The 24963-nt window shown below is 36.9% G+C and overlaps 7 protein-coding genes across 8 annotated transcripts; 3 read left to right on the top strand and 4 right to left on the bottom strand.

The window, feature by feature from the left end:
* The first annotated feature begins 104 nt into the window (after nucleotides 1–104).
* Nucleotides 105–3094, top strand: LOC9325362 (ADP,ATP carrier protein 1, chloroplastic). Its single transcript, XM_021035720.1, has 5 exons — nucleotides 105–1275; nucleotides 1500–1754; nucleotides 1844–1987; nucleotides 2064–2411; nucleotides 2503–3094. The coding sequence occupies exons 1-5, from the start codon at nucleotides 487–489 to the stop codon at nucleotides 2839–2841; spliced, it is 1875 nt and encodes a 624-aa protein (XP_020891379.1). The 5' UTR covers nucleotides 105–486; the 3' UTR covers nucleotides 2842–3094.
* Nucleotides 3095–3364: 270 nt separating this feature from the next.
* Nucleotides 3365–5184, top strand: LOC9325361 (molybdate transporter 2). Its single transcript, XM_002889252.2, has one exon. The coding sequence runs from the start codon at nucleotides 3613–3615 to the stop codon at nucleotides 4990–4992; it is 1380 nt and encodes a 459-aa protein (XP_002889298.1). The 5' UTR covers nucleotides 3365–3612; the 3' UTR covers nucleotides 4993–5184.
* Nucleotides 5185–5281: 97 nt separating this feature from the next.
* On the top strand, nucleotides 5282–6597 carry LOC9323901 (probable 2-oxoglutarate-dependent dioxygenase AOP1). The gene is made up of 3 exons (XM_002889251.2): nucleotides 5282–5781; nucleotides 5856–6183; nucleotides 6316–6597. Exons 1-3 carry the CDS (start codon nucleotides 5405–5407, stop codon nucleotides 6571–6573), a joined length of 963 nt encoding a protein of 320 aa, XP_002889297.1. The 5' UTR covers nucleotides 5282–5404; the 3' UTR covers nucleotides 6574–6597.
* A 92-nt stretch (nucleotides 6598–6689) lies between these two features.
* Nucleotides 6690–8367, bottom strand: LOC9323900 (gibberellin 3-beta-dioxygenase 4). The gene is made up of 2 exons (XM_002887790.2): nucleotides 7593–8367; nucleotides 6690–7299 (listed from the first exon to the last, which is right to left on the bottom strand). The coding sequence occupies exons 1-2, from the start codon at nucleotides 8060–8062 to the stop codon at nucleotides 6702–6704; spliced, it is 1068 nt and encodes a 355-aa protein (XP_002887836.1). The 5' UTR covers nucleotides 8063–8367; the 3' UTR covers nucleotides 6690–6701.
* A 516-nt stretch (nucleotides 8368–8883) lies between these two features.
* LOC9323899 (gibberellin 3-beta-dioxygenase 2) lies at nucleotides 8884–10700 on the bottom strand. The gene is made up of 2 exons (XM_002887789.2): nucleotides 10007–10700; nucleotides 8884–9541 (listed from the first exon to the last, which is right to left on the bottom strand). The coding sequence occupies exons 1-2, from the start codon at nucleotides 10474–10476 to the stop codon at nucleotides 8944–8946; spliced, it is 1068 nt and encodes a 355-aa protein (XP_002887835.1). The 5' UTR covers nucleotides 10477–10700; the 3' UTR covers nucleotides 8884–8943.
* A 5392-nt stretch (nucleotides 10701–16092) lies between these two features.
* On the bottom strand, nucleotides 16093–19000 carry LOC9323898 (katanin p60 ATPase-containing subunit A1). The gene is made up of 7 exons (XM_002887788.2): nucleotides 18710–19000; nucleotides 17981–18449; nucleotides 17465–17662; nucleotides 17051–17295; nucleotides 16817–16975; nucleotides 16644–16731; nucleotides 16093–16547 (listed from the first exon to the last, which is right to left on the bottom strand). Exons 1-7 carry the CDS (start codon nucleotides 18835–18837, stop codon nucleotides 16266–16268), a joined length of 1569 nt encoding a protein of 522 aa, XP_002887834.1. The 5' UTR covers nucleotides 18838–19000; the 3' UTR covers nucleotides 16093–16265.
* A 224-nt stretch (nucleotides 19001–19224) lies between these two features.
* LOC9325360 (aspartate aminotransferase) lies at nucleotides 19225–21530 on the bottom strand. 2 transcript variants are annotated; one of them, XM_021034943.1, is made up of 9 exons: nucleotides 21443–21506; nucleotides 21258–21369; nucleotides 21101–21148; nucleotides 20853–20981; nucleotides 20703–20762; nucleotides 20445–20601; nucleotides 20197–20362; nucleotides 20000–20108; nucleotides 19249–19918 (listed from the first exon to the last, which is right to left on the bottom strand). In XM_021034943.1, exons 2-9 carry the CDS (start codon nucleotides 21318–21320, stop codon nucleotides 19466–19468), a joined length of 1185 nt encoding a protein of 394 aa, XP_020890602.1. In that variant the 5' UTR covers nucleotides 21321–21369; nucleotides 21443–21506; the 3' UTR covers nucleotides 19249–19465. The 2 variants fall into 2 exon arrangements, with proteins under 2 accessions (XP_002887833.1, XP_020890602.1); XM_002887787.2 differs by having other exon boundaries at nucleotides 19225–19918; nucleotides 21258–21530.
* Between the last annotated feature and the right edge of the window lie 3433 nt (nucleotides 21531–24963).

Genomic DNA, 24963 nt, shown 5'->3' with positions numbered 1-24963 from the left:
AGTTAGAGCCACCAACTTTAAAACTTCACAAGAAAAAAAATAAAAAAAAAAAATACCCAAAAGGTCATTAAACTTGTGAAATTGAGGGGCAAATCAAGAATTTGTAGGGTACCGTCGAGATTTTTTTCTGTGTTGGCTACCATGAAAAAGCTCACATGCTTCAACAACACCACCCCAAATTGATCTCCCCCGAGAGAAATTTGATTACATGCCAAAGATTAGCCTTTTCTTGCATTAAGCAGAGGTTAAAACTTAAAACAGTGAGCGAGCGTTTTACCACATTTCATTTACAAGTAGAAAAAAAAATCCTTCTTTTTTCCGGATATATACATAACCATATTTGTTAATAATATTCAATTGGCGATACTATATTCTTTCATTGCACTAACCAACCAGTCTCCTTTATCATCTCTCTATCTCATCAACCTCCTCCATTTTCTTCCATTTCTCTGTCTGTGTATCCGCGGGAGAGATAGAGATAGAGAGATGGAAGCTGCGATTCAAACGAGAGGACTTCTCTCCTTACCCACGAAACCCATCGGAGTGAGAAGCCTTCTTCAGCCTTCTCACGGCTTAAAGCAGAGACTTTTCGCCGCGAAGCCAAGAAATCTACCTGGGTTCTCTCTATCCTTTAACGGGCACAAGAAATTTCAAACCTTTGAGCCAACCCTTCATGGGATTTCAATTTCCCACAAAGAGAGAAGCTCCGAGTTCATATGCAAGGCCGAGGCCGCGGCCGCCGGCGACGGAGCTGTCTTCGGCGAAGGCGATTCCGCAGCTGTTGTAGCGTCGCCGAAGATTTTCGGTGTGGAGGTTGCAACCTTGAAAAAGATTATACCTTTAGGGTTGATGTTCTTCTGTATTCTTTTTAATTACACAATTCTAAGGGACACAAAGGACGTCTTGGTGGTGACGGCCAAAGGAAGCTCTGCTGAGATTATACCTTTCTTGAAGACTTGGGTGAATCTTCCTATGGCCATTGGGTTTATGCTCCTCTACACTAAACTCTCCAATGTTCTCTCCAAGAAGGCTCTGTTTTACACCGTTATTATCCCTTTCATCGTCTACTTTGGGGCCTTTGGTTTCGTGATGTACCCTCTCAGCAACTATATTCATCCGGAAGCTCTCGCAGATAAGCTCCTTGCAACCCTCGGCCCTAGATTCATGGGTCCTCTTGCAATCTTGCGTATTTGGAGTTTCTGTTTGTTTTATGTCATGGCTGAGCTTTGGGGTAGTGTGGTGATCTCAGTTCTCTTCTGGGGCTTTGCTAATCAGGTGATTAAACTGGTCTATAAACTTAAGTTGTGCTGATTTTTGATCTTCTACGTTGACTATGGATTTTTGTGTATCTTCTGTTCATTTGCTATTTGACAGACTAGTGTGTTTATGGTTTGATGATAATAGTCTTTGATTGCTATCGAGTTTGATGTGTAATGGTGCACTGAATATGATTATAAGGGGTGTGTGAGTTTTATAGCATTGCTTCAATTTCTTTGCAGATCACAACTGTGGATGAAGCCAAGAAATTTTATCCTTTGTTCGGACTTGGAGCCAATGTTGCGCTGATTTTCTCAGGAAGAACCGTGAAATACTTCTCTAACTTGAGAAGGAATCTTGGTCCTGGAGTTGACGGATGGGCAGTTTCGTTGAAAGCCATGATGAGCATTGTGGTGGGAATGGGACTCGCCATCTGTTTCCTCTATTGGTGGGTCAATAGATATGTTCCTCTTCCAACCCGTAGCAAGAAGAAGAAGGTCTGGTCTGCAGTAACTTTTTGTTCTGTTTTTACACTTTATGAGGACTCTTCTTCTGATTTGTTGTCTCTCTGCAACTCTTTTTACAGGAGAAACCGAAGATGGGAACGATGGAAAGCTTGAAGTTCTTGGTGTCATCACCATACATTAGGGATCTTGCTACTTTAGTGGTGGCATACGGTATTAGTATCAACCTTGTGGAAGTCACTTGGAAATCAAAGCTTAAAGCTCAGGTATATACAGCTCCTCATCCATCGTCTCTTCATTCTCGATGCTTCCATTTTCTAAGTTCATTGCTATGCTCTGCAGTTTCCTAGCCCAAACGAGTACTCAGCATTTATGGGAGACTTCTCAACCTGCACGGGTATTGCAACATTCACAATGATGCTTCTCAGCCAATACGTATTTGATAAGTATGGTTGGGGAGTAGCTGCAAAGATCACCCCAACTGTTCTGCTATTGACTGGTGTTGCGTTCTTCTCTCTGATATTGTTTGGCGGCCCATTCGCACCACTTGTTGCCAAGCTTGGTATGACACCGCTACTCGCAGCTGTGTATGTGGGTGCCCTTCAGAATATCTTCAGCAAGAGTGCCAAGTACAGCTTGTTTGATCCTTGTAAAGAAATGGCCTATATCCCATTGGATGAGGACACCAAGGTTTGCTAACTTTTCTCTCTTTTAAGGAATCTATATGGCATGAAAGCTGTGGTCTTTAGCTTTGGGTTTGAGCCATTGTGATGTGGTGCAGGTTAAAGGCAAAGCTGCGATTGACGTGGTCTGCAACCCGTTAGGGAAATCAGGGGGTGCTTTAATACAGCAGTTCATGATCTTATCCTTTGGATCACTAGCGAATTCAACTCCTTATCTAGGAATGATCTTGTTGGTGATTGTCACTGCATGGTTAGCAGCAGCTAAGTCGCTGGAGGGACAGTTCAACAGCTTGCGATCTGAAGAAGAGCTTGAGAAGGAAATGGAGAGAGCTTCATTGGTGAAGATCCCTGTCGTGTCTCAGGACGAAAGCGGGAACGGTTCCCTTGGAGAATCTCCTAGCAGTTCACCAGAGAAATCTGCTCCCACCAACTTATAAAAAGTTTTTTTTTTTTTTTGATATTTGGTATTGTTGAGGGGATTTTAGGGGAAAAGAAAGAAGGATGATGAATCAAAAATAAGATCTTGAGACCAGTCTCTCAAACAATCGCCCTTTTGCACCACCCCTCTTTATAGTCTGTAGCTTTTTTTATTTTTACATTCTTTTCAGTTAAATGTGGTTTTTACTTTCCAAGTTTCTCTTCCTTGTGTGTATCGTTGAAGTCAAAAAGATAAATAAATTAGATTTAGTTCTACTCACAACATTTTCAGAGTAAGAATGAATGAAGTTGGGTATAGTTCCTTGGAATGAAACTGAGATGAGATATTGAAATTCTGGGGACATATTGTCACATAGCTCATTCAAGGCAATTGCTTAAAGTTTCTTCTGATTAACATCAACCAAATGGAGGAGTGTTTGAAAAGAGTTTAAGCAATACACACACTGCGTGAGTGAGTCTCTCTTACTACCTGAAAAAGGAAAACGTTTGCGCGAAAAAAAACGGCAGGTAGTTGAACCGTTGAAATAATTTTTGACATGGTCCCGGGAAATTTCAATAAGTTGTTTTATTTTTAGACACAAAGCAGAAAGCAGAGCATATTCTTTCTTATGGTTAATATTTATTTGCACGTCGTTAAAGCATTGGACTCGTCGATGTCTGAAAAGCCGTCTTTTATCCAACTTCTCCGGGGATTCTCAGTCTTTTTTTCTTTCTTATAAAATAGATTTGTCAACAGAGAGAGAAACAGAGCACTCACTGTAGATCCAATCATGGACACAACTACCACTCCTCTGCTCCCCGGTGATCGCAGCCGATGCGGGTGGCTCCGCCGTCGCCTCCGTCTCAAAAACCCTCTTTCTTCTGAACTCTCCGGCGCTGTCGGTGATCTCGGCACCTTCATCCCCATCGTCCTTACACTAACTCTAGTCTCCAACCTCGATCTCTCCACCACTCTCATCTTCACAGGTTTCTACAACATCGCCACCGGTCTTCTCTTCGACATCCCTATGCCCGTCCAGCCCATGAAATCCATCGCCGCCGTCGCTGTCTCCGAATCCCCACATCTAACTCCTTCTCAGATTGCCGCCGCCGGAGCATCCACTGCCGCCACGCTTCTCCTCCTTGGCGCCACCGGAGCCATGTCTTTCCTCTACAACCTCATCCCTCTCCCAGTCGTACGCGGCGTCCAGCTTTCTCAGGGTCTTCAGTTCGCCTTCACCGCCATCAAATACGTCAGGTTTAATTACGACGCTGCCACTCTCAAACCCTCTTCTTCTCCTCGTACTTGGCTTGGCCTCGACGGCCTTATCTTGGCTCTAGCTGCTCTGCTCTTCATCATTTTGTCCACCGGCTCTGGCAACGACAGAGACCTCCAAGATGGAGATTTTGCCGAGACCTCAAGCAACGAAAGCCAGTCTCGCCGGAGAAGACTGCGTCTTCTGTCTTCAATTCCATCAGCGCTAATCGTGTTCGCTATCGGGTTGGTTCTCTGTTTCATACGCGATCCATCCATTTTCAAAGACCTTAAATTCGGTCCCTCGAAATTCCACATTCTGAGAATCACTTGGGATGATTGGAAAATCGGGTTTGTGAGGGCGGCGATTCCTCAGATTCCACTCTCTGTACTGAACTCAGTGATCGCCGTTTGCAAACTATCCAACGACTTGTTCGACAAGGAACTCTCCGCGACTACAGTGTCCATCAGCGTTGGGGTGATCAACTTAATCGGGTGCTGGTTTGGTGCTATGCCTGTCTGTCATGGTGCTGGCGGGTTAGCTGGGCAGTACCGATTCGGGGCAAGGAGTGGATTGTCTGTTATCTTTCTCGGGATCGGGAAACTGATTGTGGGTCTGGTGTTTGGAAACTCGTTTGTAAGGATTCTGAGCCAGTTTCCGATTGGAATTTTGGGGGTTCTGTTGCTATTCGCGGGAATCGAACTGGCAATGGCTTCCAAAGACATGAACTCCAAAGAAGATTCCTTCATCATGTTGGTCTGCGCTGCTGTGTCGATGACTGGCTCGAGTGCAGCCTTAGGATTTGGGTGTGGAGTTGTTCTTTACTTGTTACTGAAGCTAAGAACGTTAGACTGTTCTTCGGTAACTCTGTTTTCCCGGTCAAGTGATGGATCGCAGGTACCTCGTGATGTCTAAGTTTGACCAACCCAAATGACTTGATGAAGAAGTACCTATGTCGAAACGGCTTCGAGTGCGTCTTCTGTCTTCGATTCATCGGGTTGGTGCCCTGTTTCGTCGAGTGTATTGAGATGTGAAACCATTAATCAATGTTTTCATTGCTCAACTTTGTGCTTAACATTATAATAATCTGGTATAATTAAGGACTAATATTGACAAATATTTTAACTAAAGAAAATCTAAAGGCTGACGCATAAAAGAGCCAAAACTGGATCTCTCCCAAGTATTGTCCTTTCTATTAAGAATCGAATCCCCAATCCACTGTGAATGTACAATTGACTTTGACGCCTAGTGTTACATGTTTCTATAAATGCAATGCTAGAGTAAGCTGTAAATTCATCATCACCTGACCTTTTGGCTATCCACTCCAATGGACTCACATGAAGAGCAATGCTTACCTATCCTCGACTTCTCCCGCGATAAACTAGTGCGAGGCACGAGTCACTGGATCACGACAAGGGACAATGTCAGAAGAGCCATGGAAGAGCAGGGTTGGTTTGTGGCAGAGTTCAATGGCGTCTCATGTGACCTCAGGGACAAGTTGCTGGCCGGCATGAAGGAGATGTATGATCTCCCAGACCAAATCAAAATCAAGAACGAGAACCACAAGGCCTCCCATGGCTACATGTCTATGGTTGTTGACGATTACCGGATCCATGAGAGCTTGGGGATCGATTTTGCAACCGAGCTCCAAGCTTGCAAAGATTTCTGTAAACTACTCTGGCCACAAGGAAACGATCCCTTCTGGTAAAAGAAAACCAAGACTTTGGTTTCATTCATGTCTTTGTTGACACTAATCAGAGTTGATATATGATTTGCAGTCAAACCACGCATATGTATGCAACGGCAATGGCAGAGCTAGACCAGACGGTGATGAGGATGCTGTTTGAGAGCTATGGAATGGATGAGAAGAAGCATTCTGCGAGTCATTCCGAGTCAACTCGATACCTGTTGAGGATGCTGAGTTACAGGAGACAGCAAAACGGTGAAGCAAACACTGGCTTTGTATCACACACTGATAAGAGCTTCATGAGTATCCTCCACCAGAACCACGTCGGAGGTCTCCAGTTGAAAACCATGACCGGTCAATGGGTCGGGTTTAACCCGTCCCCAACGAGATTCGTCGTTCTCTCCGGCATGGGTCTCACGGTGAGTTCTGAACCAAATTGAACTGTAAACGCATTCGATTCGAATTTCACCATAAACGTAGCAAAGAAGTCAACTTTACCCTAAACCCACTCAGTACCAACAATAAATTTGAAATCTTTGTTGGTGATTAAGGCGTGGAGTAACGATAGGATAAAGGCATGTTACCACAAAGTAGTGATGAGCGCAGATGAGATTCGATACTCTTTAGGGTTTTTCTCCTTCCACAAAGGAACCATTCGTACGCCGGAGGAGCTCGTCGATGACCAACATCCCCTCCGCTACAGTCCTTTCGAGCACGACGGCCTCTTACGCTTCTACGAGTCGTACCTCAATTCTCTCAAGAAATCCAGCGAGGATCTTCTCCAGATCTACTGCGGCGTCAATCCCTAGATAATCAACGGCGATTAGAAAAAATGCGGTTGCTTGTGTATTAAATTTGCTTCTTTTAGGTGTTTAATCTTTATAAAGTACAACTCTTTTTTGTAATAAATGATACAAGATTCGCGTTTAGTTTTTGTTTAATTGGTGGGATTAATGACCCTAATTGCGTCCAATGCCTTGTCGAAAACCTCGTACTTTATTTGGAGATACTCCTTCCATGTGATTGATCGGTATAGAGACGGTTCAACCGGACCGATTAACTTAGATATAGGTGCGATTTGCACTTCACCAGCTGGACCACCCCACAAGTACGCAATCGAAATTCTTGACCGAGTATGGTTGACTTTGGCTCGGTGAACCACGCTTGGGATTTTCCCGTTTGATAAGATGTGAAAGAGATCGCCCATGTTGACCACGAGGACACCAGGAACTGGCTCAACCGTAATCCAACCGGACTCTTCCCTGAACACTTGTAGCCCTCCCGTGTTGCTCTGGTGCAGAATGGTTAGGATAGTGGAATCTGTATGAGCGGCTAAACCCATGGCTCGTTCTGGTTCAGGACAAACCGGGTAATGGTTTAGTCGTATGGCGCCTCGGCCCACTTTTGATCCAGATTTCTCTAGCTTGTGAGCCCATCCAATGTCTTCCACGGTGACACCAAGTGAGCCTAATATGCAAGACACAAGTTTGCTCGCTAATTTTTCCATTTCGTCCACGTATTCTTCCATTATTCCGCTGCAATACAGTACCAAAAATGAAAAGCCGTGGAGGGTTAGATAAGCCAAATTATTCACATTTCAAAGAGACTTCTCTGTACATATAATATTAGGAAGTACTACATAAATTATATGTTGCCCGGAACATTTAAAATACTTTGAAGACTAAAATGCATGTGTACTAATCATGAACACTAATAGGTCTGAACATTTAAACACTTTCAATCATAACTAAGTGCAATTTCCTTTGCCACACTTTAATTTTGCGGAATAATTAAGCAATATATAAATATATAATATAGTGGACGTTACCAGTACTTGGTGTGATCATGAGGCCAAAGAGAAATGAAATGGTTGCGATAGGAGGCATCCGCTATCGTGAACCCTTCAGACCACATTTTCTTCTCGAAAAAGGGAGAGATTCGAGGTTCTCCGTAGCCACTAACTCCTTTATCGGAGGAAGCCGCTTCAAGCTTCCTCTCTGACGGCATATCAAAAAGGGTTTTGGACAGAGACTCGATATCGTCGAGGAGCTTCTGAGAAATCCCGTGGTTGGCTATCTGAAACGCTCCCCACGTTTTACACGCATTTCCTATGAGAGTGGTGACGTCAGGATCGGAGAGGTCGATCACCGGAATGGACTCTTCCACTGTACCTGAGGAGACGGCAGAGGAGGGAGGCAGAACGGAGTCGGCGGCCGTGAGTTTCCAGGTGAACGAGTCGGGGAGTGTTTGGAGACTGCCTAAGTTTCCAATACATATCTCTTCTGCTAATGAAGGCATGACTTGTGAAATAACTGGAGATTGGGATGCTCATCACACATTCAATTACTTTGGATATATATGCATAAATACACACACATATGTTATGAATGTATGTAGATCACAACAAGTTTATTACATGCATATATGATGATTAGGATAAAATCAGTTTTAATTCTCTCCTATTTTGTTGAGCTATTCAACCCACCCCACCCCCAAAGGATTTATTAGCAAATATAGTGATTAGGGAGATATATCCACGCACATCATTAGTTTTTGTATATATTATATCAAGTTTAAGTACATTTGGTAAAATTCCTTTTTTTTTTTTTTTTTTTTTTGACATCTTTGGATCGACAAGGCATGCGGGGTAACGCGACTTGGGGAGTCGAACTCCGGTGGAGAAGGCAGAGTCAAATGTACTTAACCACTTGACTAAAGACATATCCCCTTATAATTTTTAATTAAACATAAGCAATTAGATTGGATCCATGTATACAATCATTAGCAAATAATAAGTGGTATAATTTGATTAGCATATATCATTATGTAATTCCTTATTCACTAAAATTGGTGAAATGCCAATTCCTAATTAAATCTAAGCAATTTGTTTGGACCCACGTACTAATGTTACAATTAAAACAAGAGTGTTCATGCATGGTATCAGTTACTATAGGTTTTGTGACTTTTGTCCCTATTAGTTGTAAACCTATAGTTGTATAGTTAATGTAAAACATCAAAGATTAGCAAGTTTTCATCTTTGTGAAAAAAAACTATACGAGCCTTTTCATGTAACATGTCAATATTAAGCTACTCGTTGTGAATTTGAAGAACCACTCATCTAAAATCTAAACAGTGATAGATATCATATTACTAAGAAAAGTAATAGTAGAATCTGAAAATCAAGAAATTTGGTCTGAAGACAGATAATTTTTAATAATGGAAAGAGACTGATTAAAATGAGTAGCTTTGGTAGCGAGGTACTGTTTCCAAGTGAGAGATGGGTAGAGAGGAGATTGGAGAGGATCAACGAGTCTCGGAAGTGGAGAGATCATTATATCGGATGGTGGACCCCACAGGTAAGCCATTGAGAACCGAGACCGGACGTGGTTAACCCTGGCTCGGTGAAGCACGCTTGGGAAGATTCCGTTGGTTAAAATGTGGAGCAAGTCACCGACGTTGACCACTAGCGAGCCAGGGACAGGTGGCACGGTAACCCAGCCCACGTCATCCCGGAAAACTTGGAGACCGGCGGTGTTGTTCTGGTACAGAATGGTCATGAGAGTTGAGTCGGTATGGGCCGCGAGGCCCATGGCCCTGTCTGGTTCTGGGCATATGGGGTAATGGTTTAGTTGGGTAGCTGCTTGTGTTCCTTGAAAGTCTGAATTAGGCCCAGCCCATTTTATGTCCTTTTCTTCCACTCCCAGTGAACCCAATGCCAACCACATCAACTTGGCTGCCAACTTTTGCATATGTTCTCCGTACTCTTCAATAATTTCACTGTTGAATCGATAATGTGAAATTAGTGTCTGAAATCTTGAAATCTATAGAAATCGTCATGTAACCACAGGAAAATCTTATACACTGTATTTCACCTTCTCTCAGTAATATTTATTTTCAGTTAATGTTAATCTTTGCACAAATGTTACTTTTGACTCCAATAGTCCAATCCTTGAGATATAAAAAATCTTTTATGTCTATATATAAATATTATATCATGTAATCTTTTGGTGGGTCCATGAGCTTTCATTGTGCTTTTTACTAACTACGACATGGCAAAAAGTGGTTTCTACTTTTCCCTTTTCGTATTATTCCCGAATCTATATCAATTGAATAGTCAACTGTACTAACGTCCACAGGTGTGTTTTTTTTTTTTCCTTCTTTTGAGAAAAAAACACTTATACAAAGATATGTTATACGTTATACGGCCTTAACGTTAATAAAACGAATCATAGAGAAAGATACCAGTATTTGAGGTGATGGCTGGGCCAGAGTTTACGGAAATCTTGGAGAGGAGAGCCAATAACGGTGAAACCTTCGGACCACATTTTCTTATTAAAGAAAGAAGCAATACGAGCCACGCCGTAGCCGGAGACGCCATTCTCTGACCGAGCCGCCTTGAGCTTCCGCTGCACGTTAAGCCGGAAAAGACTTCCGGTGAGGAACTCAATGTCGTCGAGAAGTCGCGAGGGTACGCCGTGGTTGCTGATCTGTAACGCTCCCCACGTGGTACAAGCATGGCCCACAAGAGTGGTCACGTGGGGATCGGAGAGGTCGATGAGCGGCAGGGTTTCGTCGGAGGCGGAGGCAGAGAAGAGGAGATCATCTTTGGGGGTCCATGTGTAAGAATCTGGGAGGGCTTTGAAGTCGGGTAGGTTTGAGAGTGGGATGTGAATGGGATGCGATCTAAACACATCGCTCAACGTTGAACTCATGCTAAAAGGCTTGTGTCTATATTTGGCTTTATATATGTTTTTGATATGATATGATATTTTTGGTGGAGAAGAGGAGTGTATTTATAGAGGTAGTGAAAGACTCACGAATGTAAATAATGAAGAGTGAAGAAAGAGTATATGTGGAGTGATGAGTATTTTGATAGGCCAAGACAAATTAAAAGCTCCTTTTTTTGTCGATTCTTATTGGGTATCAAAACCATTTTCTGTTGTCTCTTACTTGAACGTTTTTTTTTTTTTTTTTTTTTTTTAAGAAAAGGTTATGTGACTATGTATTATTGTTGTGTTTTGTTTCTTGGATATAATTCATTTTATTTTTATTAAGAAACAAAATACATTGTTTCCTCTTGAGAAATAAGAACATTTATTTAAAAGATTTAAATTTCATTATGATCCGCTATTACAATGCCAAAAAAAAAAACAGCAACTAGCTTAGTCTTTTGATTTAAAAGGTGTATAAAATTTTACAATAACTACATACTGTATATAACAAGATAAACTGTATATGTTTCACAATCAATTGCGTTTATGAATTATGATAATCAATTTGTTTTAAAACTAGCTAATATAGTTTTACAACTTCATGTACTTTGACACAAATATGTGATTTACATTTAGGTAACAGAACATGGCTGTTGGGACTTGGGAGTTCATTATATTCATGCCAATGCCATGCATGGGGCCAGGCCATGGCAATTGGCATCGTTCACTAAACAACAAACTCGTCTTCCCCTGCCTCAACTAGTCTCTTTGTAGAACAAATATAAATTTTAATGATACAATTACGGAATTACCAATCTAAAGAGGTAATGTCTGACACGAATCGTACGTCATAAATGGAGGCCCTTTAATTGATTTCCAATCAAAAGTTGTGTATATATTAAAAAGAAATAATCCAGATTTAGCAATATTAATTTAATTTTGTCTTCTAACGTCCCACCTGGCTCTCACTAGTGTTTTAAGAAGAAAGACGACAAATTTCGAAATAGGTATTACCATCTTGTGATTCTCGTGGCTCCTTGGTTAGTTATTCTCGACAGAAAGCGCACTTAATTATTATATAGGAGCCTTTACCGAACAAAATTCTAAAACCAACCAATTTATGGTTGTAAGTTGTGACCATAATTTTAAATTCATCCTTAAATCCAAAAGATAGGATTCATATTTTGCTAGTATAATGTTATTCATGATTGATAGCTTTAGATGTGAATTAGTTTGGGTTTCAGTCCAAGTCTTTTTAGATTATTCTTAAACTTTCAAAATTCGAAACTCATTAATATAATATTAAAATCGTTCTACCACCTTTAAACTCCGGTAAACAAAATTGCATTGATTTTTTTTTTTTTTAATTCGATCGAAAAACACCATATTAACCGAAAGTTCTAGTTTTCTTAGCCAGATGCATATAGCAAACAAATCGACAATCATCTCGGTTTAGAATTAGTGATTTATGCGTTTGTCTCCGACGATAGGATTATCAATTTATCATGAGAGCTAAGCCTTATAGCGTTACAATTTACAACTTACAAGTAGTTGTATGTTTATGGCAACGAATCACGATTATTGATGCTACGTAACTCTTGCAACAAAACCATATAATATAAAATATATATATATATAGATAATATTGTATGGAAAACACGTAGATAATATATACTTCCTCTCATCCTAAAACAATGATGTTTTGAGTTTTACACATAAATTAAGAAAAAATAATTTTTCTATTTTTAATTATTATTTTGTTAGTTTAATAATATTACTTTTACTTCTCTCCTTCCACTATTGGTCACAGACAAAAATAATAATAATGTTTTGTAAAAACATTAATTTTCGTGGAACAAATAAAAGACCAAAACATCATTGTTTTAGGAAAAGAGAAAGTATACATGTATACAACACATGATATGCACATTATTATCACTTGCAGTTTATCTGCACGTGTTCTTCTTCTTCTTCACATGATCATGCTTTCCACATCTATTTCCATACTGTCACAAACCACGATAATTATATTTATATTTCATCGGAATATATATATAAGAGACGACGTCCCTGGAATCGTTTAACTTTTTACGTTTTTTTTCTCTTTTTTCTGTTGGGTCGATTCCATATGGAACATATATAAATAACAACACATTAAGGAGTTGAAATGCGTTTTTGACATGGTTGATAATGATCCACGTTGAAATAACGCCTATCTTACATATCCTTTGGACTTATTTTGAATTTATTATTAAAAATTATACCTGAAACACCACTAAAGAGTAAAGCCTATCCTTTGGTCTTATTTTGGATTTTGATATATACTAAAAATTTATTTATGAAACACGTACCACTAACGTACTGACAAAATATGTCGGACCTCGTTTATTCATATCTTTTCAACGCACATCACTAAGAAATGTACATATTGTCTTGTTTAATTATGCCCATATGGATTAGATGTTACTGGGAAAGTATGCCAAAAAATCTTTGAACTGAAAAATCATTCACTGAGATGCGTTGGTCTAAAAATAACACGACAATCATTATTCTCTCACTAATTGAAATTGAGAAAATCTCATCTTGGCCTTCTTTATTTTTTTGTTTGAAGTAAATTAATGGTAACGATACTTAATTAGTTTTTCTGGAAATGATTACCTGTAAAAAAAAAATACTACTATATATTAGTTTAGAAAATTCAACATCCAGCCAGTCATATTTCAGCGTTTCTCTACACTAAAGAGTCCTTGGCTAGTTATAGATGGGCACTACATTTTGATTATTACCTACAGATAACAATTATGATAACTGAATCTGACGTTTTCTGGCAGCAATTCATGCATGCCTGTTGTTATTTGATTTTTCTTAATTAGGAAAATAGTAATATATATATCGTATAAAGTATACATAAAAGATGTGGTACATACTATATTCAGATTTCAATTTATTGGCTGGACAATAATTCACCATGGATGACTTGTAATATAGATGGGCTCCAAGTAATTTAAAATATAGCAAAAGAGGTCAAATGACATGTTCCAATGTTAAGAGATATGAAGAAACATGAAGATTGCTGTCAAATTTTGAAGATCGAGGGAAATGTCGTAGATGTGATTTAGGGTGATATATAGATAATGCACATAACAAGCCAAACATTGCCAACCCATGCATGCAGCTTCTCTAGCTTTCTTTGATTATTTTTATTTATTATTCAGAAATGAGATATTTCGATCTAATATATAGAAATACAAATTAAGAGATTAGAAAAGAACAACTGAACAAGTAACGAAGAAGGATGAACTGTGAAGGTGTGATTGGAGGTAGGCAGAGATATGATGTTCTTCTCGTCGGCTCTACGAAAATATTATACTATACGTTAATATATAATTAATCCACCTCGAAAACTTGAAAACATATATAGATCGATCGATGATCATATATATAATCACGTAGACAAAATTGAGGAGGTAGCCCAACGATGCAGGAACACTCTCGAAACTGGTCTGATGATAAACGGTGCTGCCTTGTCTCTTTACATTTTCCATCAATCATCAATAATGGTAACAAATGTTTAGTATTTTATATAGCAGTGGTTTTTTTTTTTTGTCAACGATAGGATGATGATGATTCAATCTCTATCATTGATAATATTTGTATATAATTTAAAACGATTGCTACCTATTGAAGATATAACTTGTAGAAAGTAAAGATCAGTTCTAGAATTTAGTTTAAATTTTTTATCAATGCGAATTTCTGAATAATTTGAATTTTAGAACATTTTACTTTACTCATTTTCATTATATTTCCATAATAATAAATATTTTTCACACTTTTTACTTCAATTTTTCTTAATAATAAATATTTTTCACACTTTTTACTTCAATTTTTCTTGTTATCTTCTATGATTCACTCGTCGTCTCCGACATCTACTTTCTTTTCACCTTATATTTTTTTCATCTTATATTGGCTCACATATAATATACTCGACTATGAATTAGTTCTCAAAATATATCATTTTTATTTTTTCGTTCATATCTTTCAATACTCATATTTTTTATAAGTTGCATGATCTTTTTATTAAAGTGAACATTAAAAAATCTCGGGAGATATTTGTCATATACTTTCTTTGACCATGTTTGGTGCATGTAAAATTGCTTTATAAACTACAAATCTCATACATGGACTCATTCATATTCACAAACATCAGATTTCAACATCAAATTTTGTATTTTATCTTGACCATTTGAAAAATACAAAAAATAAATTCACATAAATAATTTGACATATATTATGATTCTGTATAATATTCTTAATATTGATTTTCGTAACGTAACTTACGAATCATATAAATCATTCTGATTTTAAAATATATTTTTAATCCTTAATTATTATTTCTAATTAAAAACTTTTCAATATACCATTACTATTCTAATTTCCAAATAGCATTCGCAAATATTATTATTACACAGTTTCTTATTCGATTGGATTATTTTAGTTTTATTTGTGATGTTTCGAATAGTTTTTATTTTATTTCAAATTGTCTTAAATTTTTTTATCTAGGTGAAAATTTCATAAACATTGATTAATATTTAGTTTTTGTTTTTTAGGTATTCATTTGATTTAAAAAAAAAAACCACCACATTTTAATTTAGAAAACCCTGATAATATAGAAATTTTTATTAATGTAACTATTTATATTATATTATAATTATAAATAATAATATGTACTCAGTCCTTCTTATTTTTAATCAGTATCATGAATTGATAATTTAACATTAAAAATTATTTTAAAATTTTTTTAATGTTTATTTTTCAGAAATGAATTACTTTTTCTTTTTAGTAAAAACCTTTAAATTTAATATATTCTTAAGTCTTATTTTTATTTATTCTACTAAATAGTTGTAACTCTTAAAAATGATTGTTTTATCATTAAACTATATGGTAAGGTTCTTTTTTATATCTCTAGTCATTTAGGAATATTTACTCATTATATGTTAAGATACAATTATCTAATTTTATGTTTATCCAATCTCTAATCAAAAGTTTCATATTTAGTCTTATAAAGTTATTTATTTTAACATTTTTAATATTTAAGTTATTATATTGTAAATTATTGTTTTTGTTTAATAAAATATAATAATATAAATTACAAAATGTGTGAATTAATCATAGTTTTAATGTTTTTGTTTTAATAAATAAAATATGTGGAGCCCACATAAAATTAAATTAGGATAACTTAGATGATGATGTGGATACTCTATCGAGAGACAATTCTCCCATTATATATATAGATTTTATGAATTATTTTGTAATGTTCTTTTATGTTTTCTTTTTCTATTAAAACAAAAAAAATCTTGGGGCTTTTGCAAAAATACCACTTGTTCTTCTATTTTTTTTTTATTTTTTTTACTATCAGATAGTATTATTCAGACATAGGGGCCAATATTATATAGATGATATGCGAATCACTGTTGTTGTTACATTGTTTTTACAGAAATTTGTTTTCATTGGTTACGAATTAATTACAAAGACCAATTTGCTGGTTTTTTCTTCTTCTAAGACAGTGTATAGCAATTATGAAACTCTCTCCACTACTCTGTTAAGTCTGAACCCAAAAAACCGAAGAAAATCATACAATCCTTTTTCTTTTTTCGTAGAGGTTTACAAGTTTGGAATATAAGAAACATAAGAATATGATAAATGACTGGCAAATAATGATAATGATACAATAAACAACAAACACAAGAAAAGGCACACATCTTTTGACGCTAAGAAAAAGTGGGTTTAAATTAAGCAGATCCAAACTCAGAGAGCCACTTCTCGTGTTTCTCAATATCAGAGGAAGACACACTCGGTTGCACTTTCCTAATGGCCTCTTCGAAATCACACATAGCCACAGGATCATTTGATATATCGTCTTTCGACATGTTCTTTATCTCATCCCTCGTTTTCCCTGCTATCTTACGCCTCATCCCGTTCATTGAGGCGTCCCTGCACACGTTAGTCAGATCGTCTCCACTGTACCCTTCCGTTCTCCGGGCCACATCTTCAATATTAACATCACTCGCCACCTGGAACGTGAGAACATTCATTGCTAAATTGATTACACTGAACCAGCAGAGAGATTTGCAATTATTGTAATTTGTAACAATGTATCCACAACTAACCTCAACTGTTCTCAGATTGATATTGATAAGTGCCTTACGACTTTCAAAATCTGGAAGTGGGATATATATACGTTTTTCCAGCCTCCTCCTGCACCAACATAAGCTCAAAGGTCAGCAGTTTCACTATACATGAGCACGTCTAAATACGGTAATAACTCAAAGAATATTGAAACCTGAGAGCTTCATCTATGTCCCATGGGAAGTTGGTAGCTGCCAGTACCATTACTATTTTGCGACTACCGTCTTCATTTGTCGCTGTATTGCTCACTCCATCTACTTGAACTAGGAGTTCCGATTTCACCCTTCTTGACGATTCATGCTCTCCAGAACCCCTGCATCATACCTCCACCAATTAAACATACTTTTCATTTCAGTATTGAAATCTCAGCATAGTCAGGAAAATTTACCCCCGAGAATTGCAGAGAGAGTCAATCTCATCAATAAAAATTGTACTTGGAGCATATGCCCTAGCCAGATCAAACAGGCATCTGACCATGCGCTCACTCTCTCCACGCCATTTTGAAGCTAATGTAGCAGAAGAGACGTTGAAGAAGGTGGTACCACACTCGGTTGCAACTGCTTTTGCCAACAGGGTTTTACCTGTCCCAGGAGGACCAAACATGAGAACTCCTTTCCATGGTCTTCGAATACCCTGAGGGGAAACAAAACAATCAAACTAAGTATCCTCCATACCTGTAATATCAAATATAAAGTCTACGGAATTGATGAATTGAAACTGTTATTCTGTATGATTGCTCCAAAGTCTAATAATAGTAATATAGAATACAAATTTCACAGCGTATGGAACAGAATCAAAGTACCTGAAAGTATTCGGGCATCCATAAAGGAAGGACAACTGCCTCCTCAAGCAGCCTTTTGGCTTCAGACAAACCTGCAACATCATCCCAACGGACACCAGGAGTTGAGTCCAACACATCCCTTTCAAGCATAGCAGCCAGGTCCTCATCAGGTCCCTCATACAATCCCCGTTTTGACTTCCCGTCTTCAGCATCACCATTCTGAAGCCGGAAGCCCGAAGTTTTATTAGGTGTTAAAAATAGGTGGAAACTAACATAAACACAGGAAAACATGAACACCACTCAAAAGTTTCTAATACAGATTTCAGAATTAGACATTCATAAACGCAACAGAAATCATGATCTTTGATACATCAGTCCAACTATAACATAACAACGTAGAAGTTCCACGACATTCTGTCTATCACCAAAGTAAAGTAATGGAAATGGAAATGCCATAGTCTATACGTGAGTCATGGAGAATTTTCAAGTTAACATTCTCTGTTTAGCAATAACAAAAGGCAAAAACATATGACTTACCATAGACTCTGCCTTGGTAGATTTTGAGGCAGCTCCCTTCTTACCGGCAGTGGAAGAGCGGGCACCTGCAGTTGACTTACTAGTAGCCCCACCTCTTCCACCACGGGAAGCTGGACCTGTTCGTGTTGTAGGGCCACGAGCCCAAGCCCCATCTTGAGGTGATTTTCTGGTACCAGTTTGACCAGGCCTGGCGGGTCTTCTACTAGAAACATCACGGGTAGGAGGCCTCCACACATCAGGATCATCCATAGGAGCAGCGGATGAAGTTGGATACTCATCCAAGGGCTGAAAAACAAAGGATGATTTGGTATTGATAGGCGGAGAAGCAGCGCGACGGCCAGTGGGAGCTTCTTTAAATGCTCTCCTCTCTGCATCCAATTGCTTAACAACTTCCGTCTCTTCCATTATGGCTTTTTTAACGTTCATCCATTTAGTCCGGGCCAAAGGATCGTCAAGGGTGTTTAAATGCCTAAAACAGTATACCATCGCTTCAGAACCACTAACGCAGTACATAAGAGTGTTCTATCTCTACACAGACATTGCACCGTGAAACATTGCAAAATTCTAGCCTTTTTTATGGGGGCACGCACTGATGGGAGCTAAGCACATTTCCATAAAATCGAAAACGAAACTATCAAATTGCCAAAGGGGTTGTGATAAAAAAAAAAAAAAAAAAAAAAAAAAAAAAAGTCTAGATTCAAGAGTGAAGAGACAAGAGGAGCTACTTACTTGTTGATCTGAGCAATGGCGCCATCGAAGAAGATGACAGATGTGTCATAGGATCCTTCTAGTGCGTATTCTCTCGCTAATTTCAAGTGATCTTGTAGACCCGCCAACGAATTACTACTACCCACCATTTCCTCTTTTACTCAAAACAAAATCTAGGGTTCCGAGGCAAGAGCTTCGATCTCGGAGCACCCAAATTTCCCTTCTTTCTCTCTCTCCGTCTCCGGATTTCGGAGATGTGACTCGTCGGCGAAGTTGCAACGATGGAAGACAAAGTAGAAGAAGATGGAGGCCACGTCAACCTCTCTCTCTCTCTCTTCGTCTTCGGGTTCGATTCCGGGCCCATCTACGGCCCACTTTCAAACCAATAAAGCCTAAAATCATCTTCGATTTAACTTTTATTTATTATTCTCTGCTCTGGGTTCATAAATTAAAATTTCAAATTTCTCAATTTCTCACAAGTCATAACGTCTATCATCAAACTCGAATTTAATTTTGAATTTGGAGACGAATAAAGATGATCAAAAGGGTAACTTTTGCAATCATTGAGAGAGAGAGATTTGAATAAGTAAAGAGTATATACATACACCAAAGGGATTAAGGATTCAACCATTGGTATCCCAAATACGTACAATGACTTTGTAAAGAAGAATCAGCTATTGATTATTGAACAAACAAACACTCTTTATTCATTTTTAAACAAACTATAGCTTCAAATAAACGCAAAGTAAACCATCTTTTGCCCCTTTTAACAACATCTCACTCCACCATTCCATGGTGAAGCAGCTCCTCTAATCCTTTCCTTAGCCTCTCCGCTGCAGCTCTCATTTCAACCTCCTGCAACCCTCCAAAGGAAACCCGGAGATACCCGGGGCCACCACTTGCACACCCCGGGATCACCACCACACCATGGCGGTGAGCCAGCCACCGCACCACCTTGAAATCATCTCTGTGTCCCTCTGGTAGTTTCGCCCACAGGTAAATCGCTCCTTCTCCTCCCTTAACGTTCTCCTTCCCCAGCGGCTCAAGCGCCTCTTTCACAATATCCCGGTTCTTCACTAGACTCTTTACCCGTTCCGTTATCCACCCAGAACCTTCCTCTAATGCGTATAGACCCAGTCGCTGCGAGATTATGGCGGCACAGATTGGTATGTTGTCTTGAATTTTCACAAGCTCTGTTGCAAACCCATCTAATCTGTCTGAGTAAGCTATCTGCAGGTCAATCAAACCTTTCATAAGATAATCCCAAAATCAACAGTTTGGTTTTGAATAGAATATGAATCGAGCACTCACATATCCAAGCCTCCAACCCATCATGCCATAGGTTTTAGAGAAAGAGAAGACATTAACAATGTGGTCTCCCTCAACGCAAGAATGTTTTAAACCGTCATAGATGAAATACCTGCGATTTTCAAACCCCCCTTATACAGTAGTAGATCAAATCAACATTCAATTTGGACATCATGGGAATTAGGAAATGAGAAACTCACTCGTATGTGTTATCTACAATCAGCCAACACCCTGCATCTTTGCATATTTGTGAAATCCTCTTAAAAAGCGGTTCAGGGACATAGGTGCCGCTTGGGTTACCAGGATTCACAACAGTTACAACTTTTGGGGTTGGTTTAGACTCAGAGAGTGTCCTCTCTAACCAGTCTGGAACCAAAAAGATTTACGGGTCACAACTTAAAGCTATTATTATAAGTCATGAAAATGTGATAGAGAATCAAGGAGGTACCTGCGTCAGGATAGAGAGTGTCTGACTGGCCAGGACCAACAATTATGTTGGTGACTCCTGTCATCTGGAAGGCCATGTAGGAGTTGAAGTAGTATGGCTCAAACATGACAACAGAATCACCAGCATCACATAATGTGATAACAAGGTTAACAAACGCCTGCAGTAGATAACAAAAAACAGAGTATGAGACTAGAAGAAACAAAAGGAAGAGCCTTGCAAGTTGCAACGCAGTGGTATCAAACAAAGAGAGGTTATAACCTGATTGGCACCTGCAGTAACCATCACTTGTGATTGGGTAAGCTTGTTTTCTTCACGCAGCTTCAGAAGAAACACGAGGAATCAAAAAGAAACAAACTCAGAGACGGTACTGGATAAAAAGAATAAAACGATTCAGTCTTGGGCGATTACCTTATTGAGAAGAGCATGTCTTAACTCGGGAAGACCTTCATCGGGGCCATAATTACTAACCATAGGATCCCAAACAAGGTCCTTGACCTTGGCTAAGGCCTTTTGAGGAGGCTGCCAATGCACCACTCCCTGCAAATCACATGATTATTGTCTTTGTTTCCATGAGCAAAAGAACAAAGTATAGCGCTCACGAAATCCCAAGTCTTTTTTTTTTGTGAACCAAACACACATTTCTAGAGAGGGCAAACCTGGGCGAGAGACATGGGGTTCGTCAATTCCGCCATTAAACTCCGAATCTGCGCGCAAAACCCAACAATTTTTCACTAAAGAAATACTAGTAAAACAAAAGACAAACAACAATCAAATCAAAATCAAAATCAAAATCAAAATGGTGGAAGTGGAGACCTGAGCCATGACGGGCATATCGGTGCCCAAGGTTCTCCTCGAAAGCATCCCGAACGAACCCATTTCGATCGAGATTTTGCAATTAGGGTCGAATTCTTTGATATATACACACCTGTATGCAAGAATTCAGAGTTAATTGTGTGATCCAATTAAACCTAATGCAAAAGGGATCGTTGACTAGAAACCTAAAACATATATGAGCGTTATTTCTTAAGCACGCCTGTTCTTTTCTCCTCTTCTTCACCAACCCTTGTTTTTTAGCAGATTTTTATAAATATACTAAATTATATAAAAAATTTGAAAACTACTATTTTTATATTGAAATTTACCATAATACTTTTTTTATTTATTTAAATAAATTAGTTAAAAATAATACAAATTTTTAATTACTAACTAAAATTCGTAATTTATTAATTAATAATAAAAATCAAAAACTTATTTACAATATTTGGAGTAATCACTATCTAAAAATTTTGAATAGATAAAACAGAAAATATTATTGTTGAAAATATTAATTAAATTTATAATTTAACTAAAAGTAAATAATTAAAAAATATATAAGTTATGACTAAAATAACATTTTCCAATAATTTTTTGTTAGATTTATTTATTTGGGGTTGATTTATTAATAAAGTTGATTTTTTTAACTATTGACTTATTTTCTACTTCTATTGATTTAATTTTTGTTTTTGTCGACTTATATTTTGACTGGTTGATTTATAACATAGTCGATTTTTTAACTATTGACTTACTTTTTTGTTATCGATATATAATTTTTGTTGTTGATATATTTTTTCATGGTAGACTTAATCTATTCTACATTAATTTATTAATAGAGTTGATTTTTTGAACTGTCGACTTATATTTTGTTTTCCTCGACTAATTTACTTTCTTTTGATTTATTTTAAAACAGTAGACTTATATTTTTATTGATTGATATTTTACATAGTCGATTATTTACTGTTGACTTATTTCATTCTACATTGACTTATTCATAAAGTTGATTTTTTGAACGGTTGATTTGTATTTTTTTTTACTTAATTTTCTTCTCTAATGATTTATTTTAAAATAGCCGACTGATATTTTAGGTAATTGATTTTTTACATTGTCGACTTTTTTGAACTGTTGATTTTTTTTTTAAAAAATCAAATAATTATTTTTAGTTCTAATATTTAAATTAATAATTTATTTTAGAAAATTTAGAACAAATATATGTATATATATGTGGAAAATATGATTATGAAAAAAAAACTAAAAACATACTTTTGAATTATATACAATTAAAATTCGTAATTAATATTAAACTAATCATTTTCCAAAATATTTACTAAACCAACCCAAAATCTAGATATTTTTTTTTAGGGGCTTTTGCAGAAATGTCACTTTTTCAATGTCACTTTTCAAAAATACCTCTTTTTTTAAACCTTATAAAAATGCTCTTAAAAATATAAGACTTACCCAAATATGTATGTAATATTATTAAAATATACACAAACTACATTTCTATGTATCTAAAATCTTATAAATACTTTATAAATACCTTATAAATGCATTTTAAAAACCTTTAAAATATCTTGTAAAACCTTTGAAAAACCTTAAATATCCTTTAAAATAACTTGTAAAACCTTTAAAAACACCTTATAAAACCTTATAAATACTTGGATCGAGTCTTCAAGTAGTAGTTACAATCCATAAGTACCTTATAAACCTAATAAAACTTTATAAAAATTTCATATTTAAAAAGGGGCATTTTTAAAAATGGACATCTTAAAGGGGCATTTTTGAAAAAGGGCACACTAAAAGGGCTATTTTTAACAATTTCCCTTTTTATTATGTATAAAAATTATAATTTTTATCATAATTATTAGTTTTAGTTTCATCTTTATCTAATATATCCATAAAATAAATATATTTTCGAGCATATTTTTTTTTGGTTTGACTATAAGCAGATTAATTTTGAATTTTAATCAATATTTGTAAAAGTTAATTAATCATATTATTTTATTTTTTATTTTCTATTTTTAATTATTAATTAAAGACAAAAATGTCATTTTGGAATAATAATAAGGGTACATCTCAAATTTCTCAAAATTATAGTATATTTTTCAAATTTCTAAGATATAAAGTATACAATCCAATTATTATTTTTTTGTAATCTATCTTTTTTTTCTTGTTTTTTTTAAGTGTAATCTATAAGATAAAAGAAAAACAAAAATTGTTTCTTTACTTTACGCCATAAATAAAATAAAATAATAGGTAACAAAACTAATCAATATAATAATAATAATAATAAAAGGAGTAAGCTTTTCCTTTGTTTTGACTTAGAGCATCAGCAGTGGGGCAAGTGGATGGGTATGTGTTAATGGGATTTTATTAATAAAATAATCTGATTCATCTTTTTCTTCCCCATGGCAAGCTTTCTCTTCAGATCCTCTATTTCTCTTTGCGTCTGTCATTCCTTCTGCTTCCAAACAAACATCAGAGATGAGATTTCGCATGGCAATTTCGGAGTTACAGATCGAATTGTAGCAAAATCGATTCCAATCGAAAGAAGGAAAGAAGAAGGATCTAACCTCGCCGGCGGTGTCGGTTGTGCGGGATGACGCCAATGAATAGAGGAGCATCGTAGCTCTTGCGCATCGGATCGCAGCTCGATCTCGGGAAAATTCGTCTTTGCTCGTCATCGTCTCCTTCGTCTCCCTTCGTCTCTCTCTCTCTCATAGAACAGAAGGAAAAAATCGAGACCACTCACAGGAAGACACGTGTGGCTTACATCTGAGTGTAAGTTTACACTCGACTTCCGACTCCAACACAACTATTCTCTTATTTTCATATTTTTTATTACTCACACCCTTGTAAAAGGTTTACTACTGCCCATGGTTCTCATCGACTTAGATCCAATTTGGCTGCTTTTGCCTTTTTTCCAGACTCGACGCATAAAAAATATCAAGCAGAGCTTTAAAAATCCATTACTTCTGTTCTCTACAGATTCTGATTTCAATCGCAGAACAGAAAAAAAAAAAGAAAAAAAAAAAGAGAGAGGTAAAAACATCCCAAACTAAGACCATTAACAGTGGCAAATGTGTTTGTGTGGGTATAAGTATTTTTTTTAGTATTATAATTTAAAGCAAAAGAGAAAAGAGAAAGAGAAAAAAAGAGAGAGATAGAGAGAAAAAGTGTTACACCCGAGTGTAAACTTACACCCGGGTGTGAAGAGAGAGAAATTTTTTTTGTTTTTTTAATACTTACACCCCAAGACTCACACCCACCTGCTTGCCCCACTACCCATGCTCTTAGAGAGACCTTTTTCGGGTGTGTTTTGCCTGAGAAAATGAATCAGACGTAACGTTTCAACGTGTTGTAGAATTATTCATTGATTGCGTTACATTTCCCTAATAATCACATACAAGATCCTTAATGTTTCTATATATTTGGTAATCCAACCCTTTCTTTTTATTTAGCCATTTTTTGTCGATCAATTCATATTTTGGCACGGACATATATTCCACGACACAATTTTGTTGTTGTTACAAAAGAAGCAAATTCATGGATCATATTACTCAAACATGCAATAAAATTATTTAGCGTTTAGTGGTTTAGGGTTTAGATAGATTGGGTCTTGTGGTAACCTAAAGGGAGTGGAGGGAAAGTTGGGAGTGTTCAAAAATTGAAATATGGACCAACCAAACATGACATGATTTTAATG

The sequence above is a fragment of the Arabidopsis lyrata genome, assembly GCF_000004255.2.
Source record: "Arabidopsis lyrata subsp. lyrata unplaced genomic scaffold ARALYscaffold_2, whole genome shotgun sequence".
NCBI classification, from domain to species: domain Eukaryota; kingdom Viridiplantae; phylum Streptophyta; class Magnoliopsida; order Brassicales; family Brassicaceae; genus Arabidopsis; species Arabidopsis lyrata.
The sequence above is the reverse complement of the archived record's forward strand: the minus strand, read 5'-3'. Positions and strand labels throughout refer to the sequence as shown.

What these genes read in the sequence shown, in the direction of transcription:
- LOC9323901 (XM_002889251.2), top strand. Translation starts at nt 5,405, where the DNA reads ATGGACTCACATGAAGAGCAATGCTTACCTATCCTCGACTTCTCCCGC. An exon ending in CAAGGAAACGATCCCTTCTG is followed by an intron (nt 5,782 to 5,855) that starts GTAAAAGAAAAC and finishes TATGATTTGCAG; the next exon opens with TCAAACCACGCATATGTATG. An exon ending in TCTCCGGCATGGGTCTCACG is followed by an intron (nt 6,184 to 6,315) that starts GTGAGTTCTGAA and finishes TTGGTGATTAAG; the next exon opens with GCGTGGAGTAACGATAGGAT.
- LOC9325362 (XM_021035720.1), top strand. Translation starts at nt 487, where the DNA reads ATGGAAGCTGCGATTCAAACGAGAGGACTTCTCTCCTTACCCACGAAA. An exon ending in TCTGGGGCTTTGCTAATCAG is followed by an intron (nt 1,276 to 1,499) that starts GTGATTAAACTG and finishes ATTTCTTTGCAG; the next exon opens with ATCACAACTGTGGATGAAGC. An exon ending in CATTGGATGAGGACACCAAG is followed by an intron (nt 2,412 to 2,502) that starts GTTTGCTAACTT and finishes GATGTGGTGCAG; the next exon opens with GTTAAAGGCAAAGCTGCGAT.
- LOC9325361 (XM_002889252.2), top strand. Translation starts at nt 3,613, where the DNA reads ATGGACACAACTACCACTCCTCTGCTCCCCGGTGATCGCAGCCGATGC.
- LOC9323899 (XM_002887789.2), bottom strand. Translation starts at nt 10,476, where the DNA reads ATGAGTTCAACGTTGAGCGATGTGTTTAGATCGCATCCCATTCACATC. An exon ending in AGCCATCACCTCAAATACTG is followed by an intron (nt 9,542 to 10,006) that starts GTATCTTTCTCT and finishes TCGATTCAACAG; the next exon opens with TGAAATTATTGAAGAGTACG.
- LOC9323898 (XM_002887788.2), bottom strand. Translation starts at nt 18,837, where the DNA reads ATGGTGGGTAGTAGTAATTCGTTGGCGGGTCTACAAGATCACTTGAAA. An exon ending in GCCATTGCTCAGATCAACAA is followed by an intron (nt 18,450 to 18,709) that starts GTAAGTAGCTCC and finishes ATACTGTTTTAG; the next exon opens with GCATTTAAACACCCTTGACG. An exon ending in TCTCTCTGCAATTCTCGGGG is followed by an intron (nt 16,976 to 17,050) that starts GTAAATTTTCCT and finishes GGTATGATGCAG; the next exon opens with GGGTTCTGGAGAGCATGAAT.
- LOC9323900 (XM_002887790.2), bottom strand. Translation starts at nt 8,062, where the DNA reads ATGCCTTCATTAGCAGAAGAGATATGTATTGGAAACTTAGGCAGTCTC. An exon ending in CATGATCACACCAAGTACTG is followed by an intron (nt 7,300 to 7,592) that starts GTAACGTCCACT and finishes ACTGTATTGCAG; the next exon opens with CGGAATAATGGAAGAATACG.
- LOC9325360 (XM_002887787.2), bottom strand. Translation starts at nt 21,320, where the DNA reads ATGGGTTCGTTCGGGATGCTTTCGAGGAGAACCTTGGGCACCGATATG. An exon ending in ATATGCCCGTCATGGCTCAG is followed by an intron (nt 21,149 to 21,257) that starts GTCTCCACTTCC and finishes TTTTGCGCGCAG; the next exon opens with ATTCGGAGTTTAATGGCGGA. An exon ending in TTACTGCAGGTGCCAATCAG is followed by an intron (nt 20,602 to 20,702) that starts GTTATAACCTCT and finishes TATCTACTGCAG; the next exon opens with GCGTTTGTTAACCTTGTTAT.